Source organism: Hevea brasiliensis, chromosome 6 (assembly GCF_030052815.1).
Source record: "Hevea brasiliensis isolate MT/VB/25A 57/8 chromosome 6, ASM3005281v1, whole genome shotgun sequence".
Taxonomy (NCBI): domain Eukaryota; kingdom Viridiplantae; phylum Streptophyta; class Magnoliopsida; order Malpighiales; family Euphorbiaceae; genus Hevea; species Hevea brasiliensis.
In genome coordinates, this window is record NC_079498.1 from 100,732,275 (window position 1) to 100,746,159 (window position 13,885).

The following is a 13,885-nucleotide window of genomic DNA, read 5'->3' on the forward strand; positions in this document are numbered from 1 at the left end:
GAAATCGTACAATTGGAGACCCATTTCAAAATAATTTAAAAAAAAAGTACAATAATAAGTATAAAAAAAAATTTAAATAAATTCTTATACTTTTAATTAAGAATTAAATAAATTAATATATTTTTAAATAAAATTAAATAAGTGCACACTTAATAAAAATATTTACCTGTGTGTGATCGCGTATAGCGTACAGATTTGAAATGAATTGGATTGGTACTGTCTCACTGGTTGGCTGAAGTTAAATAGATTAGTCAAAGATTAATTAATAAGGGGAAGCACTTGATGTAGAAATTTGAGCGTCTTGTGTATTCTATTTTCAACAGCTTCATCACTTCTCCTCGTTGCTATGGCCGCTTGAATCATGAGATTCTGTCGCATCAACCCATGAATCATGATTTCTCTTCCATTTTTTCAACACCATCCGTTCTCTCAAATTAATTTAGGATCGTTCAAAACATTTATTGCTTTCACATTTTAATTATTTTTACTGAAATCTTATAATATATATATTAAATATTCATATAGATCACTGATGATGTTTTCACTCATAAAAAGTTAATTTTCTTTTTTTTTTTTAAGAAAATGTGGTATTTTATACAATTTCTTTATTTCTTCTTTTTTTCTTTTCTAATCCCTTATTTGGAATGTAATTCAATTTAAATGATTTTTTTAATTAATTTTCATATTTAAAAGGAAAGAATTTAATTTTTTTAATTTAAAATTTTGATAAAAAAATAAAATTGTGTGAAATTTTTTTATAAGTAATTTATTTTTAAAATTGGCCCATATTCCCATATGCCAGTAATTTTGGCCCTAAAATAAACTAAATGGATCCGATCCTTGTATGTATTATTTAAATAATAATTATAATAATCAAATGAATAATAAAGAAGATATTATTAGTTTTAATGAAAGCGAAATAACCAGAGCACATCGCGTGGCGCATACACGATACATTTCGGCCGACCCCTCGTCCTGCCTAGCACGAGCAGCTCTTTCTACTCAAACACGTGCTACATATGAACATATCTGCTACCCACGCCTCACACATGGATATTTATGGTCCAACCCCCTGATTGAATATGGGAAAAGTGAAAGAGAAGGAAAATAAGTTATGCAAAAATAAAGAGAAATTTTATTTTTTTTTTTATTTGATAAGAAAGGAGGAAATAGAGAGAAATGAAAATAAGTATTATTTTTTTAATTTTAAAAGAAAATAGTAAAAAGTGAAGAATTTTACATTAAAATGTGTATAATTATATATTTATATTTTATTTTAATTCTTTTTTATTTTTATGAAGTAAAAAATTAAATACACTTTATAAATTGATAGTAAAATATAAATTTTTTTTCACTCTTCTTTTCATATTTATTTTTCTTTCATTTAAATGCAAAACATTTAATCAATCCATGTGGTATGGTGTCCGTTCATTAAAAAAAATAAACTTTATTAAATTAAAAATATTAAAATAATTTTAATATAAGATCATAATCAAAGTAAATAAAAAAAATAAAAATATTAGATACACTATATATATTATTTTTTATATTAATATGAGATTTATTTTTTATATTATAAAAATAATTTATTTTTATATAAAAAAATATTTATTTTTGCGTACATGAGTACATACACCACATCTGCATTCAGTTGACATACACTACACATAAAAATAGTTATACATAATAATATTATAAAAAAAATTAATTAGTTGCAAAAAAGAGCTCAATGTGATAACTGGCTGTGGTCACGGGTTGCATATACCAATGTTGACAACATGTATATGTACAAAGGAAGACGGTATTATCAATGTTTCAAACGAACAAAATATGGCCGTATATAATTTTATTGGACCACCCCATCTTTTAATATTAAATTTTGTTTATTTTACCAACAATAATTTATATATAAAAAATATTTTTTAAAAAATTATTTTCATGAAGAATTTTTTTTATTATGTAGTTATAACATTAAACTAATAATATCTATTTATATTATTGTTAAAGTCTTAAAAAATAAAATATAATTTATTTTTTTTATTAAAAAATTAACTTATTTTTTAAAATATTTTAAACATTAACCTTAATCAATCACTATTCTCTCATATAAATATTAAAAAAAAAGTTAAAATTAAAATAAAAAATACAAGATATTGTGATTTTGGAAACATAGGTAATTTAATAATTAAATGAGTTGACATCTAATGTGTCTCTTATTTTTTATTTTTTTAGCATATAAATGTGATTCTCATGAATTCAATTACAGGGGAAAAAAATCAGAGAGTTATTGAATGAGGTGGGTTGTACTACTGTTTTTGTGAGGAAAACGTGGGTTGCAATTTCCATGTGCCTTGTGGTGAGTAAAGCTGTCAATTTTTGACCCTGACACGTGCATTATTTTTATATTTTATTAGGCTTTAGCTAGCATCAGGGACGGATCTACCATAGCCCTTCCCCTTCCCCTTCCCCTTCTCCTTCCCTCTCCGGCTCCTTTACGTTCAATTTTGAAGGTACGAAATGGAATCATTAGGTCCCTGTCGATTTCAGTTCGATTGTGGTTGTGATCAAATTTATTTAAATAATTAATTTATTTTAATTATTATATTTTTAAATATAAAAAATAATAAAAAATAATTAAATTAAAATTTTTAAAATTTTTAATTTTCAAACATAATGAATGAACCATTTTATTTAAGATTCTGAACATGTTTTAAATATTTACATAGAATTAATAACTTTCAACAATAAATATCTTAAAAAATTTCATTAAAATATCTGAACTGATATGAATTCATTTATCCAAAAAAAATTCATAAAAATGGTAAATTAGAAAGAGAGGGGGATCGCTGTGGGTCAATAATCATATCAGCTTTTATTTTCACATAATCCATCAACAAGAAAGCTTTCTATTATTGTTAAATCAACATTTGAATTTCAAAAGAACAACAAAAGTTAATAAGATTTTTTTTAATTTATGGATTTTAACATGATTTTATCAATTAAAATATCGAATTCCACTGATGCCATATCATAAAATGTTGATTTTTTTTTTAATTTTTTTGTGTTTAAATCTGATATACCATATACTCTACATATAAAATATATGATAGAATTACATATTTATATTAATATATATATAATTAATTAAAGTGTATATATAAAATATATGAATCTATATATAAAAATTTAATTTAATGATTAATAAATTCATCTTCACATGAATTTTATATAACTAATTTCATAAAAATTAAAAAATATTTATTTTGATATAACAAAAATAAATATTGGTTATCATTACTGTTTTTAAATTGAATTGGTATATAACAGAGGTTTGTTTAACATTATTGTTAGAGTTATTATTAAAAAAATATATTTTTTTAAATATATTAAAAGAATTTAAAATTAATTTTAGGGAGGCAACGTGGCATATTTAGATAGTTGCCATGTAACTCTTAATATAAGGGGGGAAAAACGCCAACACCATGATTCAAACCTTAAGCTCACGAGGACAGATTTTAAGCCTTTTACTATGCAAATGCTGTCCATATTTATTTTATATGATATTTTTAATTTGAATTTTAATTCTTAAGTAAATTTTGCTGAACTACACAGGCCTTAAATTCCTTGATCGGTAAAGAATGGGCCGGATTTGAAAGGTGAAAACCATACTCACGACTCACGAGTCCAGACTGATTGGGTCCCACAAACCACAGACGCTACGACTAACAGTGTCCACGTTCTCAGTCCCACAGCACTTCGGTCTCCCACTCACAGAAGCGCCCAGCAACTGACCCTACACTTTACTGACAATGCCCGAGCTACCGGAGGTGGAGGCCGCGAGAAGGGCCATAGAAGAGCACTGCTTAGGCAAGAGGATCAAGAAAGCCATCATAGCCAATGACCCTAAAGTCATCGACGGAGTCTCTCCCTCGGATTTCGAGTCTGCTCTTGTGGGCAAAACCCTAATTTCTGCTCTTCGCAAGGGCAAGAACCTCTGGTTCCTGCTCGATTCCCCTCCTTTCCCTTCTTTTCAGTTCGGTATGCTGTTAAATCCCTAGAAAATTGAGTATATTATTACTGATTTTTTTTTTTCAAGTTAAAAAAAGATGATAAACTGTATGGGTTTAGTTTTTAGGGTGCTGAGTTTTTGTATAATCAAGTAAAGCCTTTATTTTTTGCAACATGCAAAGGGCAGAGGGCAGAGGACAGAGGCGATAGGATAGAAATGCCGTGTTTGGTTGTTAAATGATTGTGAATGGATGAAACTAAAATGTGTCATCCATTTTATCTTTGCTTGTATTGTTATTCTTTGAAAACTATTTGTAAATATGCTATGTTTTAAATCAAAGTTCAAAACTTGTTTCTGTTCTTCGTCTTTTGGAGCAACTTATATGATTGACGAAAAGCATTTTTGGTAGCCTTATTGTGTATAAATTAAATTTCACTTTCAGGGATGGCTGGTGCTATATATATTAAGGGGGTTGCTGTTACCAAATATAAGAGGTGAGTCATTTCTGCACTGCAGATCCTAGCAGTATTTTTGTTTTGCATGCAAAATGTTTTTTTTTATATATATATATATATATATATATATATATATATATATATATATGCTGAAGAAATGATATAGAAAACCAGTTGATATAATTAAATGATTTTTGTTTATCCTGATGAGTTTATGCAAGGATTTGAGTAACTGATATTTGAATGGCTTAATGGTCAATACTCCTTTTGCTTGCTAGTCAAAATTTGAATAGCATTGTTTTATTATAATGATTTCCACTTGCAGAATGATCTTCAATTGTTAATGGTAATGGAGTATTGGTTGCAGGTCTACTGTGAATGACACTGATGAGTGGCCATCCAAATATTCAAAGCTATTTATTGAAGTAAGAATTGGCACATTTCATGAACTAAATATTTTTGTGTTTTTATCCATGCTTTTGTTAGATAAGTAGCCTATTGTTTTTATGTGGTCCAAGCAACTAGTGCTCTTTTAAATTGTACTTGTAATGAAGTGAGTTAATTTACTCATTTATGGTCCAATAAAAGTATACGGGATTTTTTTGTGAATTTCTTAAGTTAGGTTTTCAAAGGATTTTTTTTTGGTGGGGGGGTGTATATTTTTGTTAGATGCTTAAAAGTGATTATATTATAACTTTTATGGTTATAGTTTTCAGGTTAATCGTTTGACCTAAAGATCTAATAAACTATAGAGATTTTCTTTTCAGAAAAAGAAAATTATGCATAAAACAACTTTTATACATAGTATAGATGAATGATATGATGATCATTTCAAATATTGCAAATTATATTACTGCGTTTGACTTTGTAATGTCTATGCAATCATAAACCTAGAGTGGTGAGGAAGAATGCATTTTATTATTTCAGATTGTTTAACTCCTATTCTACCCGCTAATCAATATGGAATAAACTTGCAGCTAGATGATGGTCTGGAGCTTTCTTTCACTGATAAGAGGCGATTTGCTAAAGTCCGCTTGCTCAAAGATGTATTTACTGTTTCCTAGTCTACTTAAAGTTTCCATGGTTATCTAACTTCAAGGCATCTTGTTGATTTCTCATCACTTTACCTTTATTTATTGTTTGTTTTGTTTTCTGGGTGCAGCCAGCTTCTGTGCCTCCAATTTCTGAGCTGGGCCCTGATGCACTATTGGAGCCAATGGCAGTTGATGAATTTTATGAATCCTTGCACAAGAAGAAAATTGCAATCAAGGCTCTGTTACTTGATCAGGTTAAAAACTAAAATTATTTGCTTTACCATTTCCAAGATGATCCCTTTTCATTTTGAAAATATTATGACCAAATATAGGTAAGAATTGAGATATAGCAGGTATTATGGCATTTAAAGCTTTAGATTTGATAATGTGCATGGAAGGACTATGTCTATGAGATTAAGATTTAACAGGAAGCAATAATAATCTAGATGAAGATATAAACGCATTTGAATAGCAAGAAGTTTGCCATGATAAGATTTGTGTAGCCAGGCATCAATAGGTTGGGTTAAAATTTTTATAGTTATAGATTGCTCTTTCAAGGCTTTGTCGTGCACTTGAAAACCATAGATGTTAGCGTGCCCATTGTTTCAAATGCTTTAAATACAATGTTGTGTACTGACTCTAACCTGTGTTTATCTTTGTAGAGTTTTATCTCTGGTATTGGCAACTGGATTGCCGATGAAGTGCTGTACCAAGTTAGTGCACTTTTACATGCTAACTTTATTGTTTGATTAAAGCTGTAATTAGATTTCATCGTTCAATGTTACCATCAATATTAATTCTTTGGATTTAAATACATCTATTCATGTTTTGACTTATTTTTAGTAAAACCCTAGGCTCACACGACTCTTTATTCTGCTACTTTAACTTTTAATTTTTAATTTCAGATCATGATGAAAAGGATTTCTCTTTAGCATATGCAACTTTAAGAGTTCGGAAGTCGTAGTTTACCCAGGAATTGCAGGAATTTGAAGGGTTAATACGTTTGGTAAAGTGTGTGCAAATGGAATGAGATATGTGAAGCACACGAATGTTTGTACTAAAATATAAATAAAATTTACGCAATTTTAGAAGGAGGTACTGGCGATAGAGGAAAGAATGAATGAACATTGTCTAAGATGGCTTGCTTATGGTTACCAAAGATGACCAGATGTGCTAGAGAAGGAAAATTGTTATAACGTTGCCTATAATATAATAGACCACAAGTAAATGGGGTTTAAGGTTCTGTGAAACCCCTATTTGTTTCTTGAGACATAATATTTTTTAAATCAACAATATCTTCATTTTATGGTCTTCACATCATTGTTGTTAGCTAAGTCAAATAATGAAGTTCGATGATAATGTATGTTTGCTTTGTTCAGGCCAGTATTCATCCTCTACAAACTGCTTCCAGCTTGTCCAAAGGAAGTTGTGCAACATTACACAAGTGCATCAAGGAGGTAGGAGAAAGTGTTTTGCTTCCTATCAAGAGTCTTATTGGCAGTTTTTTTTTCTTCTTCCTGAAGCAAGCAATTTTCATGGAGAAATAGAAGAAAAATATCTGTAGGTTATTCAATATGCTGTTCAAGTTGATGCTGAATGCAGCTGCTTTCCTCTTGAATGGTTGTTTCATTTTAGATGGGGCAAAAAGCCTGGAACAGTTAATGGTAAGATACTTTTGATATGTCAGATCATTTTGACTTGATAATTGATTTTACAGGTAATTGAAAAAGCAATAGAAGTTGGGGCAGATAGTAGTCAGTTCCCCAATAATTGGATTTTTCATTCCCGAGAAAAGAAGCCTGGGAAGGCTTTTGTTGATGGTTTGGCTCCTGACCTAGATGATATCTCAGATTTCCTCTCTCTTTCTCTGTATTTATATATCACAATCTGTTTTTAAGAGTATGGTAAGGAGTAAGGAGATAATTGTTAGATTTGGCATTCTATGTTTAACTTGTAGTTCTTTCTGTTTTTGTTTCTTAAACACTGTTTGATTGGATCGCGTACAAACATTGATGAGTTTTTTGTTGTGGCAGGGAAGAAAATTGATTTTATCGCTGCTGGTGGTAGGGTATGTTATTCTAAAACAGAGCTTATCAGATCATTTCTGTCGCTTTATTGAGTAGTTGCTTTATTTGGTATATTTACCTTATCATATCTCAGTTTGTGCAAGTAATGAACTGGCAAAAGAAGAAAAAAAAGAATTAGAATTTTATTTTATGGGCTTGTATTTTTGGTTTTAGACAACAGCCTATGTACCAGAGTTGCAAAAGCTGAGTGGAGGGCAAGCTGTGAAAGCAGCAGTAAAATCGAAAAGACAAACTCCAAAGAGAAAAAAGAGTGACCATGATGATGATGATGATGATGATGATGAAGTTAAAGATGATGCCAACAAACCAGGAAGCGAGGAAGAGGAAGCTGCTAGAAAGGCTAAATCAACAAGAGAGTTGAAGCCTAGAGGTCATGTCAAGAAGCCTCCAACAAAACAAATATCCAAGGCAAGTGATGACAATGATGATGAAGAAAATGACAAAGGTGCTGCTGCTGATGATGATGACGAAATTGAGAATGGTGGTGCTGATGATGACAATGACAATGATGATGAAAAAGATCGAAAGAAGAAACCAAGCAGAGTTTCCAATGATAAACAAGCCAAGGCAAAAAAGGAATCCAACAAGAAGGTTACCAATCAAAACAGTAGAAGGCCAAAGAAGAAAATGAAGTAGATTGCTTTTGAAATGAAAGCAGTAGCTGTGTCAACCGCCAAACACAGCTCACATTTTAGAAAGCATAGAAAGGTGGGTGTATCTAAATTTTATAACTATCGTTAGTCGTTAAAGATATTGCCTTTCTGCTCTTGCCAACGGCTTCTGCAAATGTTATAATCTAGTCATGTGATACTTGGACTAGTATTTTCCTGAAAGAGATCTCAGGTGATGTAAATAAGTAGATTAGATCTAAATAGACTGGTGTGAAAGCATCACAGTTTTCTACATTTATTTTCATCTGCATTCATAGTCATTGAATCTTTAGAACGAGACCAGTGAAATCTGTGATTCATAAATCATACTTTCAGCAATTCATGCCAGCTCCAAAAAGATGTAATTGGCCTGTTACCAGAGAACACAAATGCAGGATCAGCAGCCGCTTCTAGTGACTAGTCTTTTACATACTTAGGAAGGGCTTCAATTTTTGGCTCTCATTAGTTGGATTTTCTGTTAGTATCGAATTTTGAGAAACCAGCAATGGTCAGATTGCCGTTCAGAATCTCCGTGTGTATGCTCTGTGGGACATTTTTGAAAACCAAGGATGACATATAAGATAAAAAATAGCTACTAATGCAAAATTTCCCCCAAAAATAAGCAGATATGTCTCTCGTAGTGATGAGTGGCTGAATGAATTTGATGGAGAATTAGGTGAGCTAAGAAGCCTTTTTTTTTTAAAAGATAAATAATTGGGCTCGAAATGTAGACAAAAATAGATCAAGTAGTTTTACATAATGAGCTGCACCTGAAGCTCAGAAGCAGTTTCAGAGTAACCTGAGCTACAGTCCAACCCAAACCCTCCCGGAGAATTGAGAAAAGGTTATTAAGCAATGACAGCAGAAACCTCATGCATTTCAGAAATTGAACAACCTTACAGAACTTTTATAATCAGAGGTCCTAAATAATTAATAAGGACTGCTCTCCAAAATCAGTTCTTCAAAGAATGGAGGTATAAGGAAAGCAAATGACTATTTAGCCTAGAGATAAATTCTTTCAAACTAATACGGAACCATTGCAATGAATTTAGTAACTACTTTGTCAGGTATTCAAATTTCCATGCCACAGGACGACCAAATTCATAAGTTCATTCTTAGTTGATGAGTACAATTAATAAAAGAAGTTGTACAAAGCATAACAAGTAAAAAACTTGATTTGCATAGGAAATGTCATAAAACTTTAGTTCATAAAATTCAAAATTAAGCAAAAAATATAAAGCAAATCAGAAACCAGGTAAAGCAACCTTAGACATAAGAACTCGATAGCTATTAGATCGAGTAGGAGCCCTGTGTAGGAAAACAATTGTTCCCCGTTGGCTGTCAGTCTCGGGTGATCCTGCATCCCCAAGAAAAAATAAATTGTTGAACAAAGTACATAACAGAAGAGGGAATAAAGAAATGTTGCCATAGAGCCAGATGGCACTACTGCTGTAAGGATTATTTGTGACCAAACCAAAAGGATTAAATGCTGGTGCATGATCTTCGTCTTTGTTTTTGCTGCCTTCACTGTTCGTGGCATTTGCTGTAACTGTAGTTGCCCTTCTTGTGTGGTTTTTCGAACAGGAGAAAGAAAGCCCAGGCCATTTGTCTGGTGGCTTGTGTGTGTTTCTGTTATGAGTGTTTAGATTTTAACTGGACAACTGACACCACTTCAAAAAATGTCTTTTTTTTGTGGATGTAAATTTTAGTTGAAGGCATTGGTGTTTAGTTGGGGGCCGTGGCTCCAAGAGCCTTCTCATTGGCTCATTCTGATTCTGCCTGGATTCAAACTTGGATCTTATCGGACAGATTCCATGTTACAAATTTGAAAGCAACTTCAAAGCCAACTTAATTTAAAATCAAGGGTAAGTTCCATATAAACCAGCAAAGCTAGGGACAACTCTTATTTAAGCCCCAGCTGGATTAATTCTTGCGTAATCCCGATTTAGTGAATAGAACCATTCTAGCCAATATTGGTATGAACCATTTTCACAAAAAATGGGGTCCTGAAAGTCCATTATGAGCGACACCTACACTCTGTCACCCACAACACAAGTTGCTTCTTATAACATACGACCACATCGCCAACAACTTTATTCAAGTCATCAAACAATCATTGCAATCCCATAACAGGAAGAAGTAAACATCCCAGAATTCTGATACATCCCAAAGAACATAAAAGATGAAATCCAGAATGTTTACATAGGCGAGTTAAGCCAACTTTATTGCCCTTTAAGATAAAGTACCAATGACCTTATAGCGGCCATTAAACAGCTTTAGAAAAGTACAACCATTCCAAATATAACAAAGTTTAGGATGATATAAAACTCATTTAAAGCCATCAAGGCATTACCAGTAGCTAGTAAGAACAAACTAGACACAACCACACCACACAAATCAGAAACCACCACGAAGGCGAAGAACAAGGTGCAAGGTAGACTCTTTCTGGATATTGTAATCAGCAAGGGTCCTCCCATCCTCGAGCTGCTTTCCAGCAAAAATCAACCTCTGCTGATCTGGTGGGATACCTTCCTTGTCTTGAATTTTAGCCTTCACATTGTCAATGGTGTCCGAACTCTCTACCTCCAAGGTAATGGTCTTCCCAGTAAGGGTTTTCACAAAGATTTGCATGCCTCCACGCAGACGAAGAACCAAATGAAGGGTCGACTCCTTCTGAATGTTGTAGTCAGCAAGGGTGCGACCATCCTCAAGCTGCTTTCCAGCAAAAATCAACCTCTGCTGGTCTGGTGGGATGCCCTCCTTGTCCTGGATTTTGGCCTTGACATTGTCAATAGTGTCAGAACTTTCAACCTCCAGGGTGATTGTCTTCCCTGTAAGGGTCTTCACAAATATCTGCATGCCACCACGAAGTCGAAGCACCAAGTGGAGGGTGGACTCCTTCTGAATGTTGTAGTCTGCAAGGGTGCGGCCATCCTCAAGCTGCTTACCAGCAAAGATCAACCTCTGCTGGTCTGGTGGGATCCCCTCCTTGTCCTGAATCTTGGCCTTGACATTGTCAATAGTGTCAGAACTTTCAACCTCCAAGGTGATTGTCTTCCCTGTGAGGGTCTTCACAAATATCTGCATTCCACCACGAAGTCGAAGCACCAAGTGGAGGGTGGACTCCTTCTGGATATTGTAGTCTGCAAGGGTGCGGCCATCCTCAAGTTGCTTACCAGCAAAGATCAACCTCTGCTGGTCTGGTGGGATCCCCTCCTTGTCCTGAATCTTGGCCTTGACATTGTCAATAGTATCGGAGCTTTCCACTTCCAAAGTAATTGTCTTGCCAGTGAGGGTTTTCACAAAGATTTGCATGCCACCACGAAGCCGGAGCACCAAGTGGAGGGTGGACTCCTTCTGGATGTTGTAGTCCGCAAGAGTACGGCCATCCTCAAGCTGCTTACCCGCAAAGATCAACCTCTGCTGGTCTGGTGGGATCCCCTCCTTGTCCTGAATCTTGGCCTTGACATTGTCAATAGTGTCAGAACTTTCAACCTCCAAGGTGATTGTCTTCCCTGTGAGGGTTTTCACAAATATCTGCATTCCACCACGAAGTCGAAGCACCAAGTGGAGGGTGGACTCCTTCTGGATATTGTAGTCTGCAAGGGTGCGGCCATCCTCAAGTTGCTTACCAGCAAAGATCAACCTCTGCTGGTCTGGTGGGATCCCCTCCTTGTCCTGAATCTTGGCCTTGACATTGTCAATAGTATCGGAGCTTTCCACTTCCAAAGTAATTGTCTTGCCAGTGAGGGTTTTCACAAAGATTTGCATGCCACCACGAAGCCGGAGCACCAAGTGGAGGGTGGACTCCTTCTGGATGTTGTAGTCCGCAAGAGTACGGCCATCCTCAAGCTGCTTACCCGCAAAGATCAACCTCTGCTGGTCTGGTGGGATCCCCTCCTTGTCCTGAATCTTGGCCTTGACATTGTCAATAGTATCGGAGCTTTCCACTTCCAATGTAATTGTCTTGCCAGTGAGGGTTTTCACAAAGATTTGCATGCCACCGCGAAGGCGAAGCACCAAATGGAGGGTGGACTCCTTCTGGATGTTGTAGTCTGCAAGGGTACGACCATCCTCAAGCTGCTTACCCGCAAAGATCAACCTCTGCTGGTCTGGTGGGATCCCCTCCTTGTCCTGAATCTTGGCCTTGACATTTTCAATAGTATCGGAGCTTTCAACTTCCAATGTAATTGTCTTGCCAGTGAGGGTTTTCACAAAGATCTGCATCTGTTTAGCAGAAAGAAAGCAAAGTTAAACAGTAGTTTAAAGCCTTAATAACCAAAAAATTAAGGACTTAAAAAACAATTTCTAATGAAGTTTTGGGTACCAAAAAAAAATTCAACAATTCAGCATAACACTATTACAGGAATCAATAATCGCAGTCGTATCATAAAATTATTACACTATTATAAGAATAAAAAAGCATAGTATACCATAAAATAAAGTATGGTCGAGTTCTCTTTAGGTCTCAAAAAGATACAAAATTTCAATTCAAGCTTATTGTAAAATCAATCCTAGTTCTTTCAGCAAAAGAATGACATAATAGACCTCTAACAAGATATAACACAGAAATTCTTCAAAAGCAAATATCCGAAACAAAGGAAAAACTTTGCCAAACAATCAGTTGAAATTTTGAGCAACATAGAACAATTTACGTATTAAAACTTCAAAATAAAACTGGAAACATGTCCATAGAAAAAGCATCTGCTTCATCAGATCATAATTCGCTCTATCAAATCAATGGACTTGTTACTTTATCAAAGAAAGCAAACATTAAACTAAACGCCAAAAGATCAAAATAACAAGAAGGAAAAAAATAAGGTATTTAAAAAAAAGGAGTCGAATCAAAAGAAAGATCAATCCCTAAAATTTAAGCATCCCTTTCAACCACCATCCATAAATCTTAAAACCATAAACCAAGATACATAAATAGACATAACAAATAGGATCCATGACCAGAAATCAACGGATCAATTACAATTACAATAACAACAAATCAAAATCAACGGAAAACACAAACCACTTGAGAATTGGAATTTCTCAGACGATCAGATAATACCATTCAGAGAATCAAAAGATATGTAACAAATAATAATCAAATTCAACAGCGAAACGACGAAAAGATTAAAAGCCTAAAGAAGAGAGAAATACCTTGATATTGAGAAGAGAGAGACTAGATTAGGATGGGTTTAGATCTGAGCTTTGAATGGTTATGTGAATTTTGGGAGGAGCGGAGGCCTCGTCTTATAGCGCTCATGGCTGAGTAAAATGACCAAACTGTCCAATAAATTGTTGGACAAAGTCGGCGGTTGTTATCCGACTCCAGCTTAGCTAATCCAGGATATAGGATTAATTTTTTGTTAACACGTGTGTGTTTTATTATTTTCAATATAAATATTTTTATTATTTTTCATCAAAATTTGAAAATTAAAATTTTAAATGAAAATATAGTTATTTTTAGTTTAAGTATTTAATTTTTATGTGCAATGTAAGTGAGTCTACATAATTTATAAATAATTAAATAAATATATAAATATAATAATTATATTTATATGATTGAAAAATAATTTTTTTATCTTGTTTTAATCTTTATTATATTTATATTTTATTATTAAAATTAATTTTATAATTTTAAGGCTTTTACTAAATA

At 33.4% G+C, this 13,885-nt stretch overlaps 2 protein-coding genes across 5 annotated transcripts; one reads left to right on the forward strand and one right to left on the reverse strand.

The window, feature by feature from the left end:
- Positions 1 to 3,700: 3,700 nt before the first annotated feature.
- On the forward strand, positions 3,701 to 8,516 carry LOC110654234 (formamidopyrimidine-DNA glycosylase). 4 transcript variants are annotated; one of them, XM_058148832.1, is made up of 10 exons: positions 3,718 to 4,038; positions 4,452 to 4,503; positions 4,832 to 4,889; positions 5,442 to 5,510; positions 5,627 to 5,752; positions 6,161 to 6,211; positions 6,878 to 6,955; positions 7,063 to 7,162; positions 7,532 to 7,566; positions 7,739 to 8,516. In XM_058148832.1, exons 1-10 carry the CDS (start codon positions 3,810 to 3,812, stop codon positions 8,219 to 8,221), a joined length of 1,281 nt encoding a protein of 426 aa, XP_058004815.1. In that variant the 5' UTR covers positions 3,718 to 3,809; the 3' UTR covers positions 8,222 to 8,516. The 4 variants fall into 4 exon arrangements, 3 of the variants coding, with proteins under 3 accessions (XP_058004816.1, XP_058004815.1, XP_021665844.2); XM_021810152.2 differs by lacking the exon at positions 7,063 to 7,162 and adding an exon at positions 7,216 to 7,318 and having other exon boundaries at positions 3,720 to 4,038; XR_009149542.1 differs by lacking the exon at positions 7,739 to 8,516 and having other exon boundaries at positions 3,701 to 4,038; positions 7,063 to 7,318.
- A 1,916-nt stretch (positions 8,517 to 10,432) lies between these two features.
- On the reverse strand, positions 10,433 to 13,567 carry LOC110654226 (polyubiquitin). The gene is made up of 2 exons (XM_021810141.2): positions 13,387 to 13,567; positions 10,433 to 12,462 (listed from the first exon to the last, which is right to left on the reverse strand). The coding sequence occupies exon 2, from the start codon at positions 12,460 to 12,462 to the stop codon at positions 10,633 to 10,635; it is 1,830 nt and encodes a 609-aa protein (XP_021665833.2). The 5' UTR covers positions 13,387 to 13,567; the 3' UTR covers positions 10,433 to 10,632.
- Positions 13,568 to 13,885: the final 318 nt, after the last annotated feature.